This window comes from Morus notabilis, unplaced genomic scaffold (genome assembly GCF_000414095.1).
Source record: "Morus notabilis unplaced genomic scaffold, ASM41409v2 Scaffold333, whole genome shotgun sequence".
NCBI lineage: Eukaryota > Viridiplantae > Streptophyta > Magnoliopsida > Rosales > Moraceae > Morus > Morus notabilis.
The window spans coordinates 373044-398987 of record NW_010363630.1 but is presented as its reverse complement, the minus strand read 5'-3'; the positions used below and the strand labels follow the sequence as shown (position 1 = coordinate 398987).

At 34.8% G+C, this 25944-nt stretch overlaps 2 protein-coding genes, 1 long non-coding RNA gene and 1 pseudogene across 6 annotated transcripts; 2 read left to right on the top strand and 2 right to left on the bottom strand.

The window, feature by feature from the left end:
- Positions 1-646: 646 nt before the first annotated feature.
- LOC21401918 lies at positions 647-25076 on the bottom strand (annotated as a pseudogene).
- On the bottom strand, positions 3193-6832 carry LOC21401920 (serine/threonine-protein kinase AFC2). 2 transcript variants are annotated; one of them, XM_024169815.1, is made up of 11 exons: positions 6627-6832; positions 5822-6017; positions 5404-5584; positions 5250-5298; positions 5041-5155; positions 4679-4770; positions 4391-4547; positions 4251-4315; positions 4064-4161; positions 3867-3969; positions 3193-3771 (listed from the first exon to the last, which is right to left on the bottom strand). In XM_024169815.1, exons 1-11 carry the CDS (start codon positions 6723-6725, stop codon positions 3625-3627), a joined length of 1302 nt encoding a protein of 433 aa, XP_024025583.1. In that variant the 5' UTR covers positions 6726-6832; the 3' UTR covers positions 3193-3624. The 2 variants fall into 2 exon arrangements, with proteins under 2 accessions (XP_024025583.1, XP_024025584.1); XM_024169816.1 differs by lacking the exon at positions 5822-6017 and having other exon boundaries at positions 6627-6699.
- LOC21411681 (cytochrome P450 71A4) lies at positions 10591-15335 on the top strand. The gene is made up of 2 exons (XM_024169814.1): positions 10591-11565; positions 14554-15335. The coding sequence occupies exons 1-2, from the start codon at positions 10666-10668 to the stop codon at positions 15166-15168; spliced, it is 1515 nt and encodes a 504-aa protein (XP_024025582.1). The 5' UTR covers positions 10591-10665; the 3' UTR covers positions 15169-15335.
- Positions 16345-20677, top strand: LOC21401919. Of its 3 annotated transcripts, XR_002902754.1 has the most exons (4): positions 16345-17009; positions 17397-17457; positions 17731-17931; positions 20389-20677. It is a non-coding gene; the product is annotated as an uncharacterized LOC21401919 (long non-coding RNA). The 3 variants fall into 3 exon arrangements; XR_002902755.1 differs by lacking the exon at positions 20389-20677 and having other exon boundaries at positions 17409-17457; positions 17731-18219; XR_002902753.1 differs by lacking the exon at positions 20389-20677 and having other exon boundaries at positions 17731-18219.
- Positions 25077-25944: the final 868 nt, after the last annotated feature.

Here is a 25944-nt window from a genome sequence, read left to right as displayed (position 1 = left end):
TTGGACTTATATGTGAATATTTATGTATTGTGGGCTGTCATATAAGGTTAAACTCAATTAAAAGTTATCTACTAAAGTTTAGAAATCGACCGAGCTATTCTCGAACCTCTCTGGGATGAACTCCTCCGGTTTGTCCTGCCAACTTGGGCTCCTCTGGATTGCCCATGCATTGATGAACATGTTGGATCCTTAATCCAACGTTGGACTTATATGTGAATATTTATGTATTGTGGGCTGTCATATAAGGTTAAACTCAATTAAAAGTGATCTACTAAAGTTTGGGTATTTTGGATTTTAATGTATCTAATAGGGTGTGGGCTTTTAATATGTAGAGACTTAAGAGTAATTTATATTTTTATAATGGCTAAAATAGAAATACCGAAAGATAACAGGAAAGTTATCTATAAATGACAGTTATGGTCCCTAGATCACACGTTACATTCTATTCCTTCTGACATCTCATCATCAAAGAGAGTACAAAGAGAAAATTAAAAGATTCTCTAGGAAAACGTGTTGATCTAGAAGACAAATTACACGACTCTAGAGAGAAATCAGTTAATATAGATTCAGATATGCTTCCGCTTACATATTTATTAGTTCTTGATGATCTGATATGAATGTCCTTGGCTTTTGGGTGATGGTTTTCACCAAATCATTGATTTCTAACAAAACACTCTTGTTTTCGCCGGAATATAATATCCTCCCATATTGTTGATTTTTTCGCTTGTTTCTCGAGCAACCAAAAGTGGAGCTACAGGATGTAATCTCATATTCTCTTTTATGACATATTTCAAGTAATTCATATGACTGGTGTCATTTGTATCAATCTTTGTTTTATTGCCCACCGTTCTTCTCACCTCCTCTTTAGCTTTCTTCATCACCCTCGGGTTTCTCACCAAATCCGCCATTAACCATTCCAATGTTATCCAAGTACTTTCAGTTCCACCCACGAGCATGTCCTGTCGATAAAGATAAAATCATATCATAAGCTTCAGTCTTGCAGTCAAGTATATCTATATACACGTTATACTTAATATTATTACAGATTCACATATATATAGAACACATATTCAATATATATATATATATATAGGATATATATTTATGTTACTAACTCTAATCAATTTCTTGAAGAGCCAGTAATATAATTGATTCTTACCTGCATTTTTACATTTATTTAATATTGATTGTGTCAGTTATAGTTATGAAAAATGTAGGGACTCTTCTCTTTTTTTAACTACCTTCGTTAGTATTGTGCACCTAATTTTTCTTATTTTAGAATTGTTCCATATTTATCTGGGGGATTGGACTGATATATGTGTACAATAGAAATATAGAAATATGTGATAGCGAAAGAGACCTGTAGGATAGCTTTTACATTGTCCATTGTTAGCTCAAAGTCTTTGATGCTATCCTTTTGAAAGTCTTAGAAGAATATCCACAAAGTCTCGGATCATATCAGGACTTTTCATTGTTGCCTTGTGTTATTCAATGATCCTATGGGAAAAACTGTCCAGAGCTTACTCTTAACTTCCCCGTGTGTTGGCGAGAAATCACATATCAAAATGTTTTGAGGAGAAATCACACGTGAAAATAGCCCGACACATGTACACTTTAAGAGCCCAATTTGACCTAAAAAGTTAACTAATTGAGTCTAAGGTCCTTCCATATATATATAAACAACTTCACATCCTCATCTACTTTCCATGTGGGACAACACACATGTACTTTTTTCAACAATCTTCCTCTCATGTGTGTTCACCGAGCCCCCTCTCAAACCAAAATTTCTAGTAGCCGGTATATCCAAGCATCACATTCCAAAAGCCCAACAAACTTCAGGAGCCCAACAAACTTCAGGAGCCCAACTTGACCTAAAAGGTTAACCTATTGGGTCTAAGGTCCTTGCATGTATATAAACCACTTCACATCATCATCCACTTTTCATGTAGGACAACACATACAAGTACTTTTCTCAACACCATGAACCCTCGAAGATTGTCGATCCATTTCAAAGGAGGAAAGAAATCTCCGACACTAAATGCCATAAGTTGCTCCGTCGACCTTCTTGATTGCTCTGTGTACCCACTTCCCACCACCTTCTTCAGTACTACTTCTTTGTCTAATAATTATAAGTTTCCATCAACACCTCGCTCAGGTTTATGGTAGTCATGTTATTACTGCAAGTATTCATCTTCGTATCTTAGCGATCACTATCGTTACTTCTTCTTCCCTCACGTACTGAAACTCTTGCACTCGTTTCATGGTCAAAAGTTCAAGGATACAAATAGTTCGAACTTGCCTCCAGAATTCGCCGTATGGAGAGAAGCCTATATCACTGCCTCCATATAATAAGATATCACTAGAAGTGGTTGTAGGCAGGTTGGAGAAAGCTATGTCATGTGTCTAGACGATCTCTCGCCATTTCTGCATATGAAACCACTAGGGTCGAGACACAGCCCAAGTGCAAGAGCATCATACCACCATACTTATCGGAGAGCGCTCGGAGAGAGCAATGCGGGTGTGTCCCTAGCTGGTGAAGGTTCCTGTTGATCAGTAACCTTGGCGGCGATAGTGGTAAGTTAAGCTTATTACAGCTAGATCTATTGCGTTTGAACAGAAGAAATGTCAAGAGGAGGAAATAGGAGACGATGAATAAGGGATGAAAGAAGAGTGGTAGTACTTTAGCCATTTCCATTTTAGTTACCCCAGAACAAATGAGACAAATTTTCCAGTCTTTAGATTCATATGCATATACAGCTGATTCTTTTTTTTATAGCAATGGATGAGCATTACTTCGTTTGGTTGGCGACAAGGCTCACCGTAGAAGAAATCAAATGCCACAAGGTTTATAGCAATGGATGAGCATTACTTGGTTTGGTTTGCGACAAGGTTCACCGTAGAAGAAATCAAATGCCACAAGGAAGATCGAATATGGATACCTACACATGCGTAATCAGTTTGTCCCATTTCTTTTTGGGTTACATCGAATTAAACACGTAAACAGAGTATTGAAACGAGAGCCAAGGGTCAAATTAACATTTGTTTTATTTGGTTGGGTTTTTTATTAATACGCCCTATAAGGGACGAGTAAGACAAATTATTTGTCGAGTTTTACCAACCCAACATAGGGTCTTCAACGTGTTTAACAATAAATTTAAAGCACGACACAGAAAGAACAAACCACAAACGGAATTTTGGCAACCGCAGTCAATCGCAAGGGTACCTCAGCCATTTTAGACAAAAAAACCAATTATTACAAGAGGAATTGGAAGAACTAAACCATCTTAACACAAATGATCAGCAAAAATTGAAATAAAGAAGAATTGAAGCCATATCTATATACGGAAAAGGAAATTTTACAGTACCAAGTAGTTAAACGTCAACTGGTCTGTATCTCAAATTCTGTACAATGCAGAATTGAAGTTTGCAGCATACACAATTGGGGTGTCAGTAGACGACGGTTTTGTGCGCCTGTTCCATTCAGTTGATGGGTAATTATTTACACCATTTGGCGATTCAGGCAACTATACAAATCAAAGTTAGATCCCAATTGCATCCCTTGCCTGAGAAAGGGAAGACCTTTGATGATTTTAACCGCCCTTTTCCATTTTCAAATCATATGCCTCACCGTCGCAAGTGATCCCTAGAAAAAAATGGATGCCTGAGGGCTTCGCAAGCTGTAAGCCTATCAGAAGGATCATACTTAAGTAATCCCTGCAACAGATGAATGAGATCACCAGCGGAATGGTCTACATGCTGCATTATGAGGTTCTGCACAAGATTGGACGCAAAACACAATGGTAAGCACTTTGATGGTGAAAAACGTTGATAGATGACAGAGTACAAACAACCAGTAGAACGCAAACCTGAAGACGAGGGAGCTTCTGAACAGCTCTAATACTCTCCCTTGAGGTTGCACCTTCTGGCCAATCTAGTCTGGACTTTCTAACATACTTCTCCGCATGTCGGCTGGAAACATCAAGAATACAATGAGCATCTTTACTCATTTATATTTCATTTCAAAACAAAAGAACAAATAAAGAAATACAGCATGATAACTCACTCTACTCTCTTCAACATATGTTGGGGAAGCAGACCCAAAACACGTTCCATCATAGCAAGGTGCTCTAAATTCTCATGAGTTTGAAACAATGCCTCACCCTGCGCCAACAATCAGAACTAAGCATACATGTGGAAATGGCATCGCATTACTATAAAAAAAAAAAAATCAACAATTTCAGAAAACTTACCGTACACAATTCCACCAATATACAACCAACACTCCATATATCACAAGGGTAACTCCACCCAAGTCCTGGGAAGAAATCATCAAGGTGATTAGTCATGGGAGAAATTATGGAGGCATGGGACCAAATGAAATTGTACTTACCAAGGATAACCTCAGGTCCGCGGTAATGGCGCGTTGATACAATATAATTCTGATCTTGACGCTCATAAGTTGTGCTACCAAAATCAATCACCTTGACAGTGCTTGATTTTGGCACTCTTTTAAAGTAAGAACTGTCCTTTGGCGACCGAGAAGAACTCTGAGAACAGCAGAGACCAGTCACAACACAACATAAAACAAGAACTAGGTGGGGGGGAAAAAGACACAATAAAAGAGCCATACATGAAGCTAAAGTGGCAAAACAAAGCATGAAAATAAATCGGAGATTACCTTGTAATCAAGAACTTTGACATAATCCGGAGAAACAAGAAGAATGTTCTCAGGCTTCAAATCGGTATGAATCAGATGCAAGTCATGCATGACTGAACCAAGAAAAAGAGGAACGTGATCAACCAAAAAAAGAACACATTTTTGCACTGCTCTCTGCCACATAAACTTAATGGGCACACAACTTCAAAACTAGAATAAGAAACAAAATATTGTTCGGGAACTGTGGTGAAAGCAAATTAAGAACCTAAAAGGGTAAGCGCTAACATTTTCAGTGAGTTGAGACAAACATGTTCAAAATAGAATAAATAACGGAATTTGTAAATAAGATAAAAAAGAAGTTAGCTAAAGTAATTACTACACACATGCTACACATTCCAACAGTTGTCTGCCAATCTCACGGACAAGGTCAATGGGAAATGAGCGGTAATTGTTTTTGCGTAGAAAATCGTATAAGCTTGGTCCAAGCTTCTCAAAGACCTGTTAAAACCATTTGAATTCACCCACAAGGCTTAACCCCCAAACTATTTGTTAATTGGGGAAATCAATCCATCACAAATCAACATATACTTACAATACAGATATGGTTACGATAGTCAAACCAGTTCCGTAATTGCACACAACTGCAAGGAATAAACCCATTTAACAATTGCTACAAAGCTCAGGAAACCTTTTCTAGGTGTCGGATAAGTTCCACAATGGAGATAAAAAGGTATAGAATCACTCACCGATTTCCATTTTTATCATGTTTTCCAAGTTGCTGCAACATTTCAATTTCTATCATTGCTGCTTCACGGTACTTCTTAATTCCACGAACAATTTTTATGGCAACCATTTCCCTTTTTTCTCTGTCCCAGCATTCTAAGACCTGACCAAAGGTACCTTCACCCATTTTACTATGGATCTTATCTGCAATTACACAATTAACATGTTTAATGATATGCATTCCGCCATTTAACATCTAGGACACAGTGATTAGAGAATAAATTAACAAGAACATCCCGAGAATCTCTGTAAAAAATTTAAAACCACTCAAATCTGTGAAAAAAAATTCCGAGCTCTCGGAACATATTTAAATTGGCCTAAATAATGATGAGGGCAACTAAGAGATGGAAAGTATTTTTGATGATGGAAAGGTGTAATTACAGCGAGAAGTTAAATTTTCTCCCAGCACAAACATGTAATGCCCATCCTTGTCATCCTCACGCAAAGGCGGAGAACCATTTCGAGCCACTCCCTTTAGAAATAGAGAAGAACTACTATTGTGGTCTGAGGGTGCGGTCAAAGATGCAAAGCTTGTGAAATTCCCAACCTCTTGTCCACATAACATTCCTACCTGAGCCTACACATAGCCATTATACATATTCTATCTGAGATTAAAATCAAAATCCTTTCCAACCAAATGCCTTATCCCAAAGCTCAACCCATTAGTCAGTGAGAATTGAACAAAAAATATAACAGAGCACTATTTAGGAAAAATAAATTTATGGTTAACAACCCCTGTCAATTGCAAGGAAAAATTCAAAGAAAATAAAATACAGCAAAATATAAAATATTGAATCAAGAACAAAAAGTATCGAATACCCATAAAGCAATAAATTAATCCAATATTTTCTTTTCAGTTCTCAAGAAAAATACAAACTTTTCATATATAGATAAACAGATTATCATCTAACAACATGATTCTGAATTACCAGAAGATATAGACACAAATCAGAAGCTGAAACAACAAGCAAATCGCGTAAAATAACTCCATGAGTTACTGATTTTCAAAGAATATCACAAAGATTAAATCTTTAATCAATCGCAAGAAAGAACAACCAAGATCGATCCGTACCTGATCCAGACAAACCTAAATCACACATAATCGTTCAGATCAAGAACCAAAATCAATGAAAATATAATCAAATCCAACAGATCTGAGAGTTTCGGAGAAGAAAAAAAAAGTTACCTTTGGGGTTTCAGGAACATCCCAGCCCAATCTAGCCCTCTTTCGCGGCCGGCGATCGAGGTGAGTGTGGGGAAACTCCATCACGCGCTCCATCTCCATAATCAACAGCAAATCGCAGAAGAAAATCAAGCGAAAATCGATCCGAAACCGAGAGAAAATCTCGAATTTGACGAGAAACAGAAGAGAGAGAAAAGTTGTTATCTTTGAGAAAGAGAGGCCCTAACCTAACCCTAAATTTAACCTAACAAGAGGCGGTTCAGAACAAATCCGACCGTACACGTGTCGAACTCTTATCCGTGTGTTTGACATATCCGCGTCATCCAGATTCCAGCTACACGTATCCACGAAAAGGTCCGGGTCCGGGTCCAATGAGGGTTAGTTTTTATGCTGGTGTATTTGACTATGGTTATATTAGCCGCTTGTTTTTATTGATAAGGGATTCGTACCTGATTTGAATCATGATTTATAATTCGTTATAGTATTTTTTTTATAAAAAATATACATAAATTAAAAATAATTTTAATCTCATGATTTTAATCCATAAACTAAACGTCTCTTAAAATATGTCTTGCATACCACTTTTATTTTTCAATTTTTAAAACATAACATTATTCTTCTAAATTATATATAATAAATTGTTGATAATAATGTTGTTTTTATATGTACAGAATTACTTTTCTACACATAAGTTTTAGATTTATATTTTTAAAAAATAATTTTAATTAAATATGAGAATAAAGAAAATAAAGTAACAGGACATAATTTTTAATTTTACTCTTCTAATTAATTTTTAAGTTTACTCTTCTAATTAATTAATTGAAAAAAAATACTTAGATGGTTTTAATTTTTAATTTGTAGTATTTTTTTCAAAAAAAAATGTAGGATTACCAAAATACTCCTAATTATGTAATATGAGTGACTTTTCTGTTACAAAAACCGAAGGAATGAGCATTTTTGTTAACAATTCATAATTGAGGGAACGGATATTACATTTTAAAGATCGAGAGGTAAAGTATTATAAGGGTAATAATTATGGGAGAATTTTTATAGTTAAATCTTTTTTATATTTTTAGTTTTTAAAAAATATTAGTTTGATGATGTGCTCCACACATGTTACCGTGTATGATTAGATAGAAAAAATTAAATAGATGCACATTTGAAAAATTATTTTTTAACATGAGTAAGCAGGTAAAAAAACACATCAAATAAGAATTATACCATTAATGTTATTTTAGTAAAAATAATAGAAATAAGTAAGGATGCATTTAAAAGAATTTATGTTAATAGCAGCAAAACGGAGAAAAAATATATATTTTAAAAAAACACATTGTAGTGTTGAGTAGTTTTTAGTAAAAAAAATAAAATAAAATAAAGAACATAAAGAAAAAAAAAGACAAATGAGAAAAGAAAAAAGACAAGTAATTAGAAAAAATAAAAAAACAAAAAACGAAAATAAAAAACAAAAAAGATGAGAGTTAACACTTGTCATGTCAAGTAAAGAAGGTGGATAAAAGAAGACTTTGACTCTTTATGTACGTTGTGTTATATTAAATTAGTATTTTTTATGGTAAAATTTTTATTCTTTTTATGAAGCCGTGAAACATGGGGAGAGCTTGGGCTATGCGCGTATAAAGTTTTCATGTGCGACACATTGTCATTTTCATGTGAGACATATTGTCGTTTATATTTTTTTAATATTTGATTATTGTTGTTTTCGTTTCTTTTTATTATACCGCTATTTTCTCACGTTTTTAATTAAATTCTTAACTAGGACACATTCATACATGGTGATTATGAAAATATGAAATAAATAGTGCGTTTAGAACTCATTTTAAAATGATTTTATTTTTTGTATGTAAATAAAAATGAAAACGTTTCAATGTCAGACATAAATTATTTTTACAAATGCGTTTAGTAGTTTTATCAAGAAATTATTTTCAAAGATTATTTTCAGTATGAAAAAACTCATTAATGTCTCTCTCTCTACTTGAGAGAGGAGAAAACGAAAATAAAAAATGAAAAATGACTAAAAGTTGATCTCTCATTTTACACTAAATCAAAAAATCATTTTCATTTCTGTTTTTTGTCTTTATTGCGTCAAACACTATTTTGAAAACGTTTTTATTTTTTGTTCTTGAAAAACGTAAAAAATAAAAATGATATCAATTCCAGATACGGCCAAAATTTCTTTCCATAAATTTCAAATCTCTTTAAAGAAAACAATGTAACTTTAAAGAAAAAATCTATAGGACAATAGAAGAAACGACAATGTAAGTGGCGGCCATGGAAGCAACGAGATAAGCTCCATCCCACAATGACCCAAAGGGGTTGATATCGCGATGCACAGCTCGCAATGCGACAAAATGGAGTAGGGACCTAAGCTTGCCATGCCGATTGGGAGGGGATTAGGTTGCAACAGCAATAAGTTGTCTCGACTCACAAGATATATCTATTATTCGCTGTTTGATGATCTCTTCTTCCTTTTCTCTCGAAGTGTTCCTTTTTTTTTCCCCCTTTTAGATCTTGCATTTTGTCAATTAATTTAGAGTCAAATTGACCTTAGTGTGTTGTTAAGAATATTTGTTCTAGTTGTGTTATTATTCAAAAGTTACAATGACCAAATGAAGGTAGGTGTTTGATAAATCTTTTATACAGGTTTGCTTGTTAAATTTTTTATATTGGTTCCACTATGTTTGTCCAAAAGAATTACAATGAGTTCTCGAGAAAGAGGGGATGAGAAAATGAAAAATATTGGAAAAAATCTAGGAATTTCGCGGGTTAGGGTCGAGAAAAAAGATGGGTCACGACACGACAATACAACTCGAAAATGACACGAATTTCACGGGTTAGGGTTGAGAAAAAAGATGTTCGGGTCAGAATTGGGTCGACCTAAAATTGACACGAAAAACACGGGTCAATTTCAAGATGGACCTGCCTAACCCGAACACGAAACGAAACTTGTAAAAAACTAAAAAAGACATATTTTTCATTACATATTTTTGATTTTATTATGAACTTGTGATATCATGATAGTTATACTCAAAATCTTATACTATTATTTGCTTAATTTCAATGGATGTTATTGTATTTTAGTGTGTTATGAATTTTAAGCTATTTCTAATATGTAAAAAACTAAATAAAAGTATACAATTTTGTGTCAATTTCGGGTTCACGGGTCAATTTCGTGTTACGGGTCATTTTCGTGTCGTGTCAACCCGTAAAGTGGCCGTGTCGTGTTCGTGTTGCGCTTTTAAAAAAAATTTTGTGTCATGGGTCGTGTTTGGGTTGACTGTAAATTTAGAAAGAAAAGATCAAAATACAACACGAAATATGTGACACAAATTGCCACTCATAATCTAAATTATGAATTACTATTAGATATTATTAAATTTAAAATTATGTTGATTATGTATTCACGTTTGGCCTCTGGTATTTTAGAGAGGTAGTTATCCTTATAATATCCATATTAGCTATTTCAAATTTAAAATATGATTAGGGTATTAGTTTTACTATTTAAAGTTTATTTATATTATTTTGTAGGAGAACTTTGATGATTAATAATATAATTTGAGAGTTCTCTCAATATTCTAATTAACTCGATATTTGTTAGAATCAACAAGTGATTGATATCTATTCTCTTGGCATTTGTAAGCAAATCAAAAAATTTATAAAAGTTCTATTTTTGATATTTTAATTGAATCAAAGGATCTTAAGAATTTTTCCCTTGTTCTTATTTTTGTAAGCTAGCTGAAAATATTATTTTGAGTAATTTTAACAAATATCTCTTAAAAGTGTACGAGTCAAAATTTATATTCTTTACTTTTAATTCATAATCTTTTTAATTAAATATTTACACTAACAAATAATATTAGAGGAAAAATTTAGATTCATACAATTTTAAAAGTAAATTCTGTCTATTATTTTCTACACCTATATGTGTATATATATAGAGGAAGCATTTATGAATATAGCAACTTTCATCCTTTAAATTCCCCAGAAAAAAAAAAAAAAAAACAAAAAACACAACGAGCATACAATCATGTTGAATCCTTGGTTTTTCCCTGTCCTCATCTTCTTCACAATCTTCCTCCTCAAACGCTTTTTTTCAAACCCATCAAAACCCCACAAAAACTTGCCTCCTTCACCACCAACCTTTCCAATCCTCGGAAACCTCCACCAATTGGGCCTCCACCCTCACCGCTCCCTCCGGCGGCTGGCCCAACGCCACGGCCCCCTCATGCTCCTCCACTTCGGCAGCCGTCCGGTGGTCATCGCCTCTTCACCGGACGCTGCCCGCGACATAATGAAAACCCACGACATAGTCTTCTCCAGCAGACCTAAAACCAATTCAGCCCAAAAACTTCTCTACAAACAAAGGGACATCTCCACAGCTCCTTATGGAGAATTTTGGAGACAAATAAGAAGCATTTGTGTTCTTCAGCTTCTCAGCGCCAAAAGGGTCCAATCCTTCCGATCTGTACGAGAAGAAGAAACGGCCTTATTGGCGGACAACATAAGAGCGTTCTCTTCGATGTCGTTGCCGGTGAACCTGACCGAAATGTTCTCGTCGCTGACAAACGACATCATTTGCAGGGTCTCTTTTGGGAAGAAATACGACGAGAGTGACATAAAGAAGCAGTTTAGGGAGTTGCTTGGGGAGTTGATGAGGTTGCTTTCAAGTTTCAACGTTGGCGACTATATTCCCCGGCTTTCTTGGGTCAACAAAATCAACGGTCTTGATGCTCAAGTTGAGAGGGTTGCTAAGGCGTTTGATGAGTTTCTTGATCGAGTGGTTGATGAGCATATGGAAGGATCAAATTGTAAGATTACTAAAGGAGAGGACAATAAGGACGTTGTGGATGTCCTGCTTGAGATTCAACAGGATTCCGAAAGGGATGGTTTTTCCATTGATAGAGATTGCATCAAAGCTATTATCCTGGTAAGACTATATTCTCTTGCCCTTTTTTTCCCCCCAAATTCTCCTGTGTTTTTCTTATAATACACAAAACTCATTAGAGAATTGCAATATAAGGAATCAACTCTAGGATCGATAATTTCAGACACGACGAAACAATACGAAAACTATACGAAATAAATGGGTTTGGATCACACGATTATTAATTAAGTCATTAATAGGCTGGCATGAATAATACAAAAATAAACCATCCCGTTTAACCTTTTTAGTTATACGGGCTGACACGATACGGCCCGCCCGTTTATAACCCATATACAAAAATAAAAAATTTATAAAAAATTTAAAAATTGTCTGAAACTTAAATAGCAGGCCCTAATTACTAATTCTCAGTTTGTCACTCACTTCCTCCTAAGTCCTAACCATAGCCGCTCACTTTCCTCTCCTGCCTTTTGCCGGCCCTAATTCTCTGTTTCTCACTCACTTTTCTCCGTTCTCTTTTGCCCCTTCTCTTAGATCAGAATCTCTTCTCTCATTTTTTACTGTGCCAACTTCGTTTCGGTAAGCTCTTGTCTGAATGGTTTGTTTGAATTGCTATTAGCATTTCTTTTGATTTATTTGCTTGCAAGAAGGAAGGAGTATCACACACACACACATATATATATATATATGTGTGTGTGTTTGATATTTGGATATTTTTATGTGTGTTGGTTATTATGGAGAATTAAAGAATTTATGTTTTTCTTATTATATGCTCGCCAGATTTTAACTATAAGTGATAGTAAGTGGTCAATTAATATTAGTTTTGAATACAATGTAAAATTCCATAATTTTTGCTAGTTGGGTGATAAACGGGTCATACACGTGTTTTTTTTTGTGTCGGCTCGACACGACCCGTTTAGTAATCGTATTTGTGTGCCATGTTGTGTTAACTATGTTATTAGCATTTCGTGTTCGTGTTTGGGTTTCTGACACGTTTATTAATCGTGCCGTGTTCGTGTTTACTATAATCGTGTCGGCCCGAACATGACACGCAAACACGAATTATCAACCCTAATCAACTCATGTGACTCTTTATTTGTGTCAAGATTTTATTAAGGAGACATATAAGGAAACATAAGAAACGATCATATGAGCTCAATCTCTAAGAAGAAATTTGTGGACACTTAAATACCACAAGTACACTTTACATTCTATTAAAAAAAATCATACATACAAACATATTCACATATACACACACACGTAAACGTAACCATTTAAAACTTATTTATATACATATATATTTATATATAAATAACAGAATATTCATTGGGTCGTAAGGAGCATTATTAACAGTAATCGATAAATATAAATCTTTTCTATCCAACTCCATGGGATTTTTACGCAAGATGTAAATTCAACAGAGTAATTGAAATTTTATTGAATATATTGTGTTTATCATTTATTAGTTGAACATAAAGCTATGATCTGGTAGGAGTATCACACACACACACATATATATATATATATGTGTGTGTGTTTGATATTTGGATATTTTTATGTGTGTTGGTTATTATGGAGAATTAAAGAATTTATGTTTTTCTTATTATATGCTCGCCAGATTTTAACTATAAGTGATAGTAAGTGGTCAATTAATATTAGTTTTGAATACAATGTAAAATTCCATAATTTTTGCTAGTTGGGTGATAAACGGGTCATACACGTGTTTTTTTTTGTGTCGGCTCGACACGACCCGTTTAGTAATCGTATTTGTGTGCCATGTTGTGTTAACTATGTTATTAGCATTTCGTGTTCGTGTTTGGGTTTCTGACACGTTTATTAATCGTGCCGTGTTCGTGTTTACTATAATCGTGTCGGCCCGAACATGACACGCAAACACGAATTATCAACCCTAATCAACTCATGTGACTCTTTATTTGTGTCAAGATTTTATTAAGGAGACATATAAGGAAACATAAGAAACGATCATATGAGCTCAATCTCTAAGAAGAAATTTGTGGACACTTAAATACCACAAGTACACTTTACATTCTATTAAAAAAAATCATACATACAAACATATTCACATATACACACACACGTAAACGTAACCATTTAAAACTTATTTATATACATATATATTTATATATAAATAACAGAATATTCATTGGGTCGTAAGGAGCATTATTAACAGTAATCGATAAATATAAATCTTTTCTATCCAACTCCATGGGATTTTTACGCAAGATGTAAATTCAACAGAGTAATTGAAATTTTATTGAATATATTGTGTTTATCATTTATTAGTTGAACATAAAGCTATGATCTGGTTCACACGTATGTATGTGGCTGAGGATATTTAGGTGGGTTGAGCATAAATCTATTTGCGGCTGTCAATAATTAATCACTGCGAAGTTTCCAACCTTATCAAAAGCCTGTGATCCCTTGGGTCCTTTTTCTCCTTACAAGTTGCAATATCTTGTCTTATTGTCATTCTTTTCAACGGTGAAATTCATGCGCTGCCCCAATCATATCTTTTGCAAATCACCCCAATCATATCTTTAATTGCTTGAAAATATGTACTGTAATTACCTTTTCGGCCAATATCATATTATCTTTGTATGGCTATTTAGGGACAAAATATAGTTGGTGTAACACTAGTTTCAAAATGCATTCATTCACTAACAAATAACATTAGCGTCCTTGAGAAACATAAATAAATAATAACATTTTAATTACCGATGGTGGTGTATAACAGTGAAGAACAATCTCGAAGGCTCTATCATCTAATATTTAGGGTCAATTTCCATTATCCGTTGCAAGTCTAGACCTCTTTTTTCTATAAAAAAAAAAAAGAAAAAAAAAACTAATAAATAAAATTAACGCATCTCCCTATAACGTTCGATCACGAGAAAAGAATTTGCTAGAGTGTGGAAAATTGGAAATAAATGGTGTATCTTGTGAATTTTTTTTTTTTTGAAATGTCTTTTTAACTTTGGTTATCCTTATTTGACGTCCTTTGTTTTGTTGGTTTAGGACATGTTTGCTGGTGGAAGTGACACGACCTATGCAGCCTTAGAATGGGCAATGACAGAACTCTTAAGACATCCAAAAATCCTCAAGAAATTGCAAGAGGAGGTGACTGGCATGGCCAAAGGAAAATCATACATATCCGAGAGTGATCTCGACAAAACACCTTACTTAAAAGCCGTAATCAAAGAGACTCTTCGGTTGCATCCCCCAATTGCATTGATAGTTCCTCGAGAATCACGGCAAGACACCAAAATAATGGGCTATGACATAGCGGCAAGGACCATGGTCATAACCAATGTCTGGGCAATTGGAAGAGATCCCGCCTTGTGGGACGAACCGGAGGAGTTCAAGCCGGAGAGGTTCTTGAACTCGGCCATAGATTTCAAGATTGGGAACGAGTATTTCTTGTTGATTCCTTTTGGAGCTGGAAGGAGAGGTTGCCCTGGACTGTTGTTCGCCATGACTATTATTGAGCTCGTGCTAGCAAATATCGTGCACAAGTTTCATTGGGCATTGCCGGATGGAAATAGAAAAGAGGATTTGGACATGACGGAATCTGCTGGTTTCATTACTCACAGAAAAGTTCCTCTTCTTGCCATTGCAACTCAAAGATTTTGATTAGCTAGCTATATCTCTAGTCTCTCATATTCTCTCTCCGCCCTAAAATGTCCTATAATTAAGGTCTTATATAGTACTTGCGATTGACAAATATCAGCACGAACTTGCTCTTTATCATGTATGATAGTACTCTTAATATAATAAATTAGTACTGCTTAAAGTTGTTACGTCTAAATGTGAAATTTAGAGCAAAAAGAAAGAATTGTGAAATTTTAAGTGTTGATAAACTTTGTGTGGTTTACTTTTATTTCAATATTCCGCTCTCCCCGTGAAAGAAAAAAAAAAAAAAGGACTTCTTCTCTATCAACTGTTCCCCTCGAAGAAAGGCAAGAAATTTGTCGGAAGGTTATTTTTTCCAACCAAAGACGTGGGACTTGATGGGCACAAAAATAATTGTGAACTTTTAGGATACAAATAAGAAAATTGAAAATTTGAAGTTGATTTATTTTCACGGAAATATATTATATATATTATGTTCTATATTTTGAGTTTATTTAGAAGCTCTCTACAATTACAAAGACGTAGTATTGGCGGCACACGTCTCATCTTGGACATCATTAAATATAAGATTAATTTCATTGGTGCCTCTTGAATTTTGAGATCATCTCATTTTATTTTTTAAATTTTGAAACTCTCATTTTGTCTATTAAACTTTGAATTTCTCCTATTAAGCCTTTTCATAAGAATTTATGCTAAAATCAATGGAAAAAGACGAGGTTAACTGTGACAATGTAGTTTTTATTTGATCGTTTTTAACATAAATTCAAACAGAAAGATTATATGATTATATATTTTTTCTATCTATTTTTAATAAAAATTACAATAAATAGAGTTAAGTGAGAATAATTCAAAATTTATGGGGACAAAGTAAGAGTTCTTAAAGTTTTAGAGGAAACTAGGAATGATCTTAAAATTCAAGAGCATCAATAATGATAATATTTAAATATATATTAGGACATGTGTGTATTAAATTTAAAGATTTGTGTTACGTACATTTGAATTGTGATGTTAGAACTTTTCATGAAACGTGTTTTTTCAACACTAATTTAACACAACATAATTAAAATGGGGAATATTATAATAATTTTACAAATTAAGGAAGCAACTTGCTAAAATTAAAACTTCAGGACTCAAGTTGCTAAAGCGCTACAAGTTCAGGAGCAAATGTGTAAACACCCTAAATTGATACTCCGCACCTTCCAACGCAACGGAAGAAGAAATACGCTGTCGTCGATTCTGACCACCTCTGGCCAACCCACAGTGATCCGAGATCAGATCCAAGAAGCCCATGAGCCGATCTACAAAACCCCCATCACCACACCGCCCGATTCCCCGCCGATCGGCCGGAATTTCAGTTTGAAATTCCTGGCCACCGCACCTTCCAACGCAGTTTTCGGTGCCTTCCGACGCCTAATCCCCCGGAAAGTGCTTTCTTTGGACTCCTCTCGTTGAGCTGAACAAATCCATACCAAGTTTGCTGCCATTGGTAGCCGGAACAGTTTCGACCACCTTCGGTTAGATTTTTGATATTTTTAGAAATTTTCTGGTAATCGGAGCGTCAAATGAAGAAACTGAAGGTGGGAACGAGTTTGTCTCATCGAGAGCTTCGACATGGTATATCGGGTCTTCAGATTCCAGTACCACTACATCGGTTGACCGGCAACAATGACGGATCAACAAATCAACCCGTTGGCCTGAAATGAGAAGAATGCCTCCCTAGCCTATTTTTGACGTTCCAAACGCATTTGTAGCATCGGATTTTCACAAAGAGACTCCGAGAGCTGAGCAAAGATTCAAAGTTTTGCATTCGGAACAAACGGTTCCGTTTCTGCGAACCAAAGGTGAAAATAATTCAATTCTGATAATTTATCGAATTCGACTATAATTATGCTTTCAATTCTATGCATTATGATTAGTTAAGCAATTGTGTTGATGATTTCAGATTTAAGAATATGTTAATTTCATATTGTTGTGTTTCAGAAATTAGTTAGAAAATTTCAGAAAACTAATTCCTCGTAAGATAATTTTAGTACGAGATTATTTTATGACATTGGCTCAAAAAGTGGGCGTCATTGCGTTTCAGTTTTGTAGTTCATGCAAATATTTTCTCAGTAAACCATTATATGTAAACTACATCATACACTTAAAAGGTATTTAAAGCTGAAATGAATCTTTTTTTGTCTTCATTTTTGCAAGATTGTGATAGCACATTTTTTTTCTTTACGGAGTTTTGTATGTAGGGAATGAAGACTCATTCCTTTCTGAAGGAACTTGGCCAGCAGAGTGTGTGTATGTCATATTCTTATCTTGGTTATCTCTTTGGCTTTAAATTCATGCCATCGCATGCAATACTATTTGGAGACTTGGAGTGTGTCAAACTCCATGTTGTTGTGCCAATGGTTTTCATAGTTTATTGTATAAATTATCTGATGTTCTTCAAGACTCCCTTTGAAGGTTGTTTGTTAATATGATTTACAATGGTATTGTCCCTTGCTACGCTTCAAATAATATCCACACTTTCTCATTCCTTTTACTTATACAAAGTATTCTTCATATAAACAGGTATAGCTTTCTAGACAAGTCAGTGGGCATTTCAACCTTGTTTGAGATTACTAATGATTCCTTGGTGGATCCCACGTCCCAAATTATTCAAACGCGCATCCCACTTAGTATTCCTGGTCTTGAAGGTTTGATGATTCCCATTATCAGTCGTGGACATATTTTGAAATTACTTGGGGAAAAACTGCTCTTGTACGATGGGAGGTAAATGTGCAACCGCATTATCCTTTATTTTTTATTTCTCTTTCTTATAGCACCATATTCGCTGTTATATTGAATGACAGGATAGGTTCTCGTGCATCATCAACGGAACGCATCTTAAATTTGACATGATGAGTGTTTCTTTTTCCCATGTTTGTGTTCTTTATACATTGGTTATTGGATAGATTTCTCAAGTTTGTAGGGTGTGGCTAAGTTTCTTTCTGTTTCTTTTCTATCTATGAACAGAGAAATTTTAATTAGGTCCCTTGCTAAATCCTTTGTTGTGATAATGAATTTCTTGCTTTGATTAATGAAATTCTTTGTAGTTTTAACTTGTGAATGGTTTATTTAGTGACAAGTGCTAACCTTTGCTTATTTTGCCACACATGTTTAAATTGGTGTCGCGGTGCCTTGTCTTATTTGTTGTTTTAGGTGTAGCCGTGAAACATCTATAATCTTTAGTATAATTTAACTTTCATCTTACTCTTACTTTCATTCATGACTTTTTTTTCATGCTAGTATACTGTATATTTCTTTGTTAAAATTGTAACATTATTGTCAAGATAACTAATACTACTGTAACACCCCGAAGAATTAAATGAGATTAATTAAGGTAATTATGATTTATTAGTGTACCTAATCTGGTTTAATTAATTAATTATTGATTATTTAATGTTTCTGAAGTGGAAATTTAAATAATTTCAAGGTATTTAAATATTTTCAGTATTTATATTTTTTACTCCAGAAGTGTGTGTGGACACATTTTCTGGACTGTCATTTAAAATATTTGGACACCTGTTTTTCTTTTTCTTTTATTTTCCTTTTTCTTTTTCCGTTCTTTCCTTTCCTTCCCATGTCACACACACACACTCTCTCTCTCTCTCCCGTTAAAATTTTCTCCAAATCACCCGGATTTCGAACCAAAGGAGAATTTCAAGAAGCTTTCAACGTCAAGAGAAGAATTTGAGGTAAGATTTTTAAAAAACCTCTCTTGAATCTTAGATTTTCGGATTTGAAAACCTATTTTTGGTTCGGAATGGATTTTGATGGATTTGGAGTAAAACCATGATAGAAATTGGAGATCTTGGGTTCTTTGGACTTGATTCAGTACTTAGAACCTAGATCTAGTTATTCTCCCTTGAAATATTTCGAATTGGAACTGAAATTACAGGTTTTTGACTGATTTTGGTGAGTTTCCTTGCCCTGCTATTCTCCACAGGTTGACCTGTGCGGTCGACCGGACTACACTGATTCCACAGGTCGACCTATACGGTTAACCGAATTGGACACCACCGGTCGATTGGTGGTGTTGCACTGCTCTGTTACTGGTCGACCGGTGTACACGGGGTTTGACCCTGTTTTGTTGAAAAATTCTGTTTTGACCTCGGTTTTCGAAGAGAACCCAAATTTGCTTCATTTGGGGACCTAGAATGAATGGATTAACATCTTTAATCCATGTTTTGAGATTAAAGACTATTAGCATGATGATTTGAAACATGAAATGGTTTGTGAAATCGGTAATTGAATTATGGCACACTAATAGGAAATCAAAGTGTATAATTGGTATTGAATTGATTTAGGAATGAGAATTAGATCCTAAAGTGATGTTTTGTATCAATGCTAGATGAGGACTCGGATTGAGGGGCTTTAAGGAAGCGAAAGCTAGAATAGTGTAATGCTAGCCAGGTTTGGGTATTCGTGAGATAGGATTCCTTATCCCTTTTTTTGGCAGCTTGATTTTAAAAGAGTTTTGGCATTGCAAATGATTTAAAGAAAGGTCATGTTTGTGAAAGAAAAGCATGTTTAAAAACAATAGCTTGATTTTAGCTATTGGAATTATAATGAACGGTTTCATAAAGTTTAATGAATGATTTCTTAAGACGAGATCTTGTGAATCGGTAAACCGACTGATGGCCTAGATAGGATGTGGAGAGTGTATTCTTGGGGGCAGAACTCGAAACCCAGCCCGGGGATGATATGCTTGTGCTTGTGGTTGTATAAGTAATTTATCATAGTATAAATTACTTGCTGATGCCTGTAATACGGAGATTTTTAGTTATATTTTCTTTCAGAAAAATGATGTGAGCTTGTGCTTGTGGTTGTGTAAGTAATTTATCATAGTATAAATTACTTGCTGATGCCTGTAATACGGAGATTTTTAGTTATATTTTCTTTCAGAAAAATGATGTGAGCTTGTGCTTGTGGTTGTGTAAGTAATTTATCATAGTATAAATTACTTGCTGATGCCTGTAATACGGAGATTTTTAGTTATATTTTCTTTCAGAAAAATGATGTGAGGTTCTGGCTGTTGTGTTGGAGCTGAATGTCTTATTTACTTATTCATTTATTTATTTACTTGCTTACTCATTTATTTATTGGTTTACAAAGTTATTTCAAAATATATCATACTGGGCCTTTCGCTCACGTTTTTATTGTTTTATAAATATCAACCCCTCCCAGGCGACTCTAGGATCAGTGCGGAGTAGCTGAATAGGTTGCTACCATCGGATTTGGTGAGAATTGTGATTATTCTCCCTGTGTACGAATGTAAGGATTGTAACCTCTGTAAACTCTGAATATTTAGATTTCTAGACTGTGATTGATGTTTGTAATGTCATTTACATGTTCATGTATGTACAATGTTGCGTATTCTGTGAGTGAAGCCCTGAACGGTTCAGAAAGTGCATGCAACCCCTTGACTTTCTTGTAATTTATTTTCAGCAATATGTAAACGGAGGCTTGTTTAGGAATTTACTTAATACTTTACTTTTGGGTTTTGATTATTACTCATAATCGAGCCTCCACGTCACCGACCCCGGCTTCAGGGTGTGACAACTTCATGAAACACTTTCAGGCTGAGATTGGTTCTATAAGTTCAGATATAAAAGTTATACTGGAGAAATCAATGGATATGGATTTGAAGCTAAAGAATCGTAAGGTACCACAACTTGAATTGGCAAAGCTATGTTGCATTCATTTGTAGGGCTTAAAACTAAGGACTTTGGGCATACGATTTTCATGTTGTTATATTTCATGTTGTTGGTTGGTCTCCTGTGGCTTGTTCTTTTGATGTAGTTTCTCAAAGATTTTAACGTAGTTTCTCAAAAGTTAGTATTTCTTTATCTTTGACTCTCATGATTGTATGTCCATTATTGAAAAAGTGACATACTTTGGACATTATAATTTTAATTGTGCTGTTACTTGACAATCAAGATGAAATATGAGTTAACTCGTAGGAACTTGTTGTTAGTGTCCTGGAAAACTCAAGTGCTCTTGCTCACAAGTTTCTGCCTTTATAGTAAAATTTGTTCAGTTGTTCAGTTGTTGGTTTATCTGATTTTTTCTTTTTGTGCTTCATTAGTTAATCAATTTATATGTTTTAATTAATTAATTAGACTAATTTTGTGACATGTCAATAGTTGCTTTGCTGGAGGAGGTGACCTTTTTGTTGGAGCATTTTGTCAAGATGGATTATTTACTTAACCATTTCATTTGGCTAGATGTTTTGGATACTTTGATATCTCTAGTTATTTCTCTGTATTCTTTACTTGTTTTTAATGTTAAAGTTGTGGACAAATGGTGTGACTTGTGTTGTAAACATCTTATTGTCAACTTTGTAGATACTGATAACAATTATTACATTGAATGTTTTTATGTTTTAGTTTGAATGTTCCTATTTGGATGTAAGATGTTGCTTGGAATCGCCATCTATTTGAATGAATTCAAAAGGATATTAACATAATAAAAGTAGATAGGACGTTAGTATGTATTACTTTTACTATTGGTAAAATATTCAACAATAATTTTAAAAAGCTACAGGAGTATGAACATAATAAGAGAGAAAAGTTATTAATCTGTACTGTCACAACGCCAAATAGTTGTAAGAGGCTGAAAATAACATGTCTAAAACGCTATAAGACCTTAATTCTGTAGCGTTTCTCATATTGTTCTCAGAACGTTATGTTTTCGTATGACTTTTAATAGCGTTCGATGTCCTAGCGCTCTACAAAATGCTATTAATAATGTTTAATAGCGTTTTTAGTTAGTTATTGATAATAATATTTGTTGTAGTGGTTGTTTACGTATTTTTTTATGTTTTTTATTTATCTTCTTATTATTTCTTATTAAAAACATTTAGTATATATAATGGTCTAAGTTTTTAAATTTAGATGATATGGTAAAATAGTTTTGGGGGACAACCAACCAATGGGATGGACAATTTTCTTGAAAAGGAGGGAAAAGAAAAACTTTCGGAAGACATCAATTACACTTACCAAGATGATAGCCCTCACATTATCCATGGTGAGAGGCACCTCACTAGAGCCATTCTTCTGTGCATCACGCAAGACATCAACAAGGTCTCATCATCTTTTTCATTCTTGGCATCCAGATGATCAGCCACAATCTGATCAAGAAGTTTATCAAAGCCCTTAACCTTTTTCACGACTCTTGATTTAACTCCCGTCAAGATGTGCAAGAGCAACTTCTGGAAACCACGCTTCTCACATTCTCCTCCTCCTCCAGAGAAGTCCCTTCCTAAACACACCCTGCAAACAATATCATTAGCGTAAAGTGCTAGCATCTTGCTAAGGTTAACCGTTTGAGGATAAGGCTCCGCGACACGACGAACAAGACGGGCTACTTCTTCTCTAATAAGGCTAAAAGACTAGACTCTTTTTATTAAAGTATAAAACTATTGTTGGCCTACCTCCTAACAGCTTAAGCTTTTGGGATGGATTGGTAAACTAACATGGTATCAGAGAGGGAGGTCTTGAGTTCAAATCCCCGTAATTACACTCTTTATCTCCATTTAAAATTGTCATAATGTGTCAGGTCTTTAATATTATTGTGTGGTTTTTATGCTCGCAAGTGCACATGTTGCAGACAAATAATAAAGACTTCCCCTCAATTGCAAGTCTGACTAAAAATGTTACCGAAATGCTGCATGATTTACTACCCCTGTTAACAGAAACTCATTTATTGCATAAAGTTCTTCCGAATTAATTATGACTAGGGTTCCTCAAACTATTTTCAGCATATTCCTATGTGAATCCAGCTCTCGGGATGCATATTTAAGCTCAGGTTTCTTTAAGTTATGCAAGGTGAATAATATATTCCTATATCATCCACTAATTAACAACTAAGCAAGTTTATTGAACAAGCATCATTCATGCTAAATCCGATTAAAACTAACCCTTCCAGTATTAATCTTAATCTTGTATCCTAAAATCGATGGCCAGACAAGAATAGAAATAGGCATTAGCTCACATGAATGAACATGAATAGTAATTTAATAGCATCTCAGAAATAAATTTCATTCTTACAATCTTGGTTCCATTAGCAAACCTAGCTAAAACAAATTAGTTCATAACGAGATTTACAAGATTCAAAGCCCCAGCATAATCCATAGCTAAATTAGTAGCTAAATAACAAAAGAGAGTTAAGCTAACAGAAGAAGAACGAATTTCAGCTGGATCTTGGATTTCTCTTTGTCCGGCCAAAACGCCTTTCAACCCCCTGCCTTCTTCTCACATTTCTGAATCTATTTCTGGGACTGGGTACTCTCTGTATTTCTTCTCTTCCTCAGCTCTTGTACTAAGCTTTTTCCTCTCTAGGTAATGCACTGTGTATTTTCTGGAGAGAGACGATCTATCTGTTCTGTGTAAGGAAAATACTTGCTGTCCTTTTTTCTATATTTCAGCCTCGTTTCTCTCTCCTCCTCATTTTCTCTTGGCGGCTGCCCCTTTGTCTTAAGAAAACATTCCCTTCTAGGGCAACACAAGGGCTGAGGTGTCACTTGATGATGTGTACAGTGGACCACAATGACACATGCTCAGCCAGCTCACAAGGATTCCATTTTTTGTCTGCTTTCTCCAGGTAGTGCGCTGACGTCAGCCATATGCCTGTTATTCCCAGAATGTTGCCAGAATGCCGCAGCATTTAGTCCAAGAATTTCTTGCAAAGCGCGCACGCAGTCTTAGTCGATTTTCTACCTTTTTTTAATTCAAAATCATCAACTTTTACTTCAAGAAGAGCACAAGTACGGAGCTAAGCCATAGTAAGTGTAAACTATAAAAATCTAAATTAAAACACACAAGAAACTAGACAAATCACTCTTGGGCACGCAACTTTTGAGCTATAAAACCATTGGATAACTATAATTTCTTAGAGTTATCAAATATATTTCAGACTTAAATATTCACGTGTTGGGCTTTCCAATTAATTTACCCATACGATTGCCCATTATCCAGCCCACACATAAGGGAGAGTGTTAAAGTATAAAACTATAGTTGGCCCACTTCTTAACAACTTAAGCTTTTGAGATGGATTGGTAAACTAACAAGTTTTACAGAAATTAAAGGATATTGGGCCTAACTCAACCTAACAAAACCGGCTTGTTAGGAGAGGATTGCCCTCACCTTATTAAGTGGATCATGTTAATATCTCCAGCCAATGTGAGATTCTAATACGCCCCCTCACGCACAGCGTGGACCATGCCAAACCACTGTGAATAAGTTAATATTGGGAGACCCAACATTGTAAAATTGAGCCTGCTCTGATACCATTTTACAAAAATCAAAGGATATTGGGCATAATTCAATCTAACAAAACCGGCTTGTTAGGGGAGGATTGCACTCACCTTATTAAGTGGATCATGCTAATATCTCAAACTAATGTGGGATTCTAATACTTTCTGCACTGAGAAGCTTAGGTAGACAGAGTTACCGAACGTATCTCCAGTAATCTCCATAAGAGGCGAAAGCCATGTCAGTGCAGTTGTAGAAGAGGTACTTGGCGGCGACGATTTGGGGGCGGCCCGATAGTGCGAGATCATGAGTTTTAAACGCTTCCTTGGCTATTCTAGCTGATGAAATTATGACCGTGGGGATTTGACCTAGATTCAAGCAAAATATTGGACCATACTTTTGTGCCAAGTTTCGGAGAGAGATGTGAGGGTTTTTGCCCAGTTGGTGAAGGTTTCCAATAATGGGAAGTTTTGGAGGGCTTGGTGGGAGATTAAATGATTTTTTTCTTTCTATAATAATTGGGTTTTTCCTTATGATGAACTTCAGTGAAATCACAAGGAAAATTAGGGCAAAGAACAAGGATGAGGGCTTGAACTCTAGCCACTGATCAAGGAAAGCCATTAATGGAGTTTCTAATCTAAAATAAAATTGATCAGATATATGTGCATTTGTGCAGAGAATATATTAGCCTCGGTCTTCAAGCCTTTGAGACTCGAATTTTCGCATGGATAAAGTGCTCGGTTTCGGAATTATTGAAATGAACTCTGGGATTGAGACTTCCGACAAATTGATCAGTTGATTGCTTTACTTGTTCTATTACAGTTTATTCGTTCTTGTTTGTTATTTTTTGCTTTTCCCAATTTTTCAAACGCAAAAGAGTTATTCCTTTTTTCCTCTGTTTTAGTGAACATTTGAAGCATATATATGATTAAGTTAAAAAACCGTACATTCCTTCTTCTTAATTTGATCCAAAAAAAATAATAGTTTTATGTAAATATTTATTGTAATAGTGATATACCTTAATTTTTTTTTAAAAACGTAGGAGTTGTTTTCTTTTGATCAATTTAAACTTGGAAATGTTTGCGGTATTTTGAAGAAGAATCTTTTTTTTTATTTTTCAATTTTTTTTTTCAGAACATCAATTTGATAGATTTTATAATGATCACAAATGAACGAATGTGCCGTTCAAAACAACAAATGGATGAATGTGCTAAAATCAAGGTGAACACAAATTGTTGGATACCGCTCAGGGTGGAGGAAAAATGAAAATGGAAACTCGAAGAAGACGAACATTTCAAGGGTTTGTATATCCTAAATTAGGAATTGCTGATTGACGGAGAATTAGGACAATTTTTTAGATTAAATTGCACTGTTGCACCATAAATTATTTCATTTTTTGCATAATGGACCCTAAACTTTTATTTTTGACAAATTTCACTCTCAACTTTAAAATCAGTTGCAATTGAGGTCTAATAATTGATGGCATTAT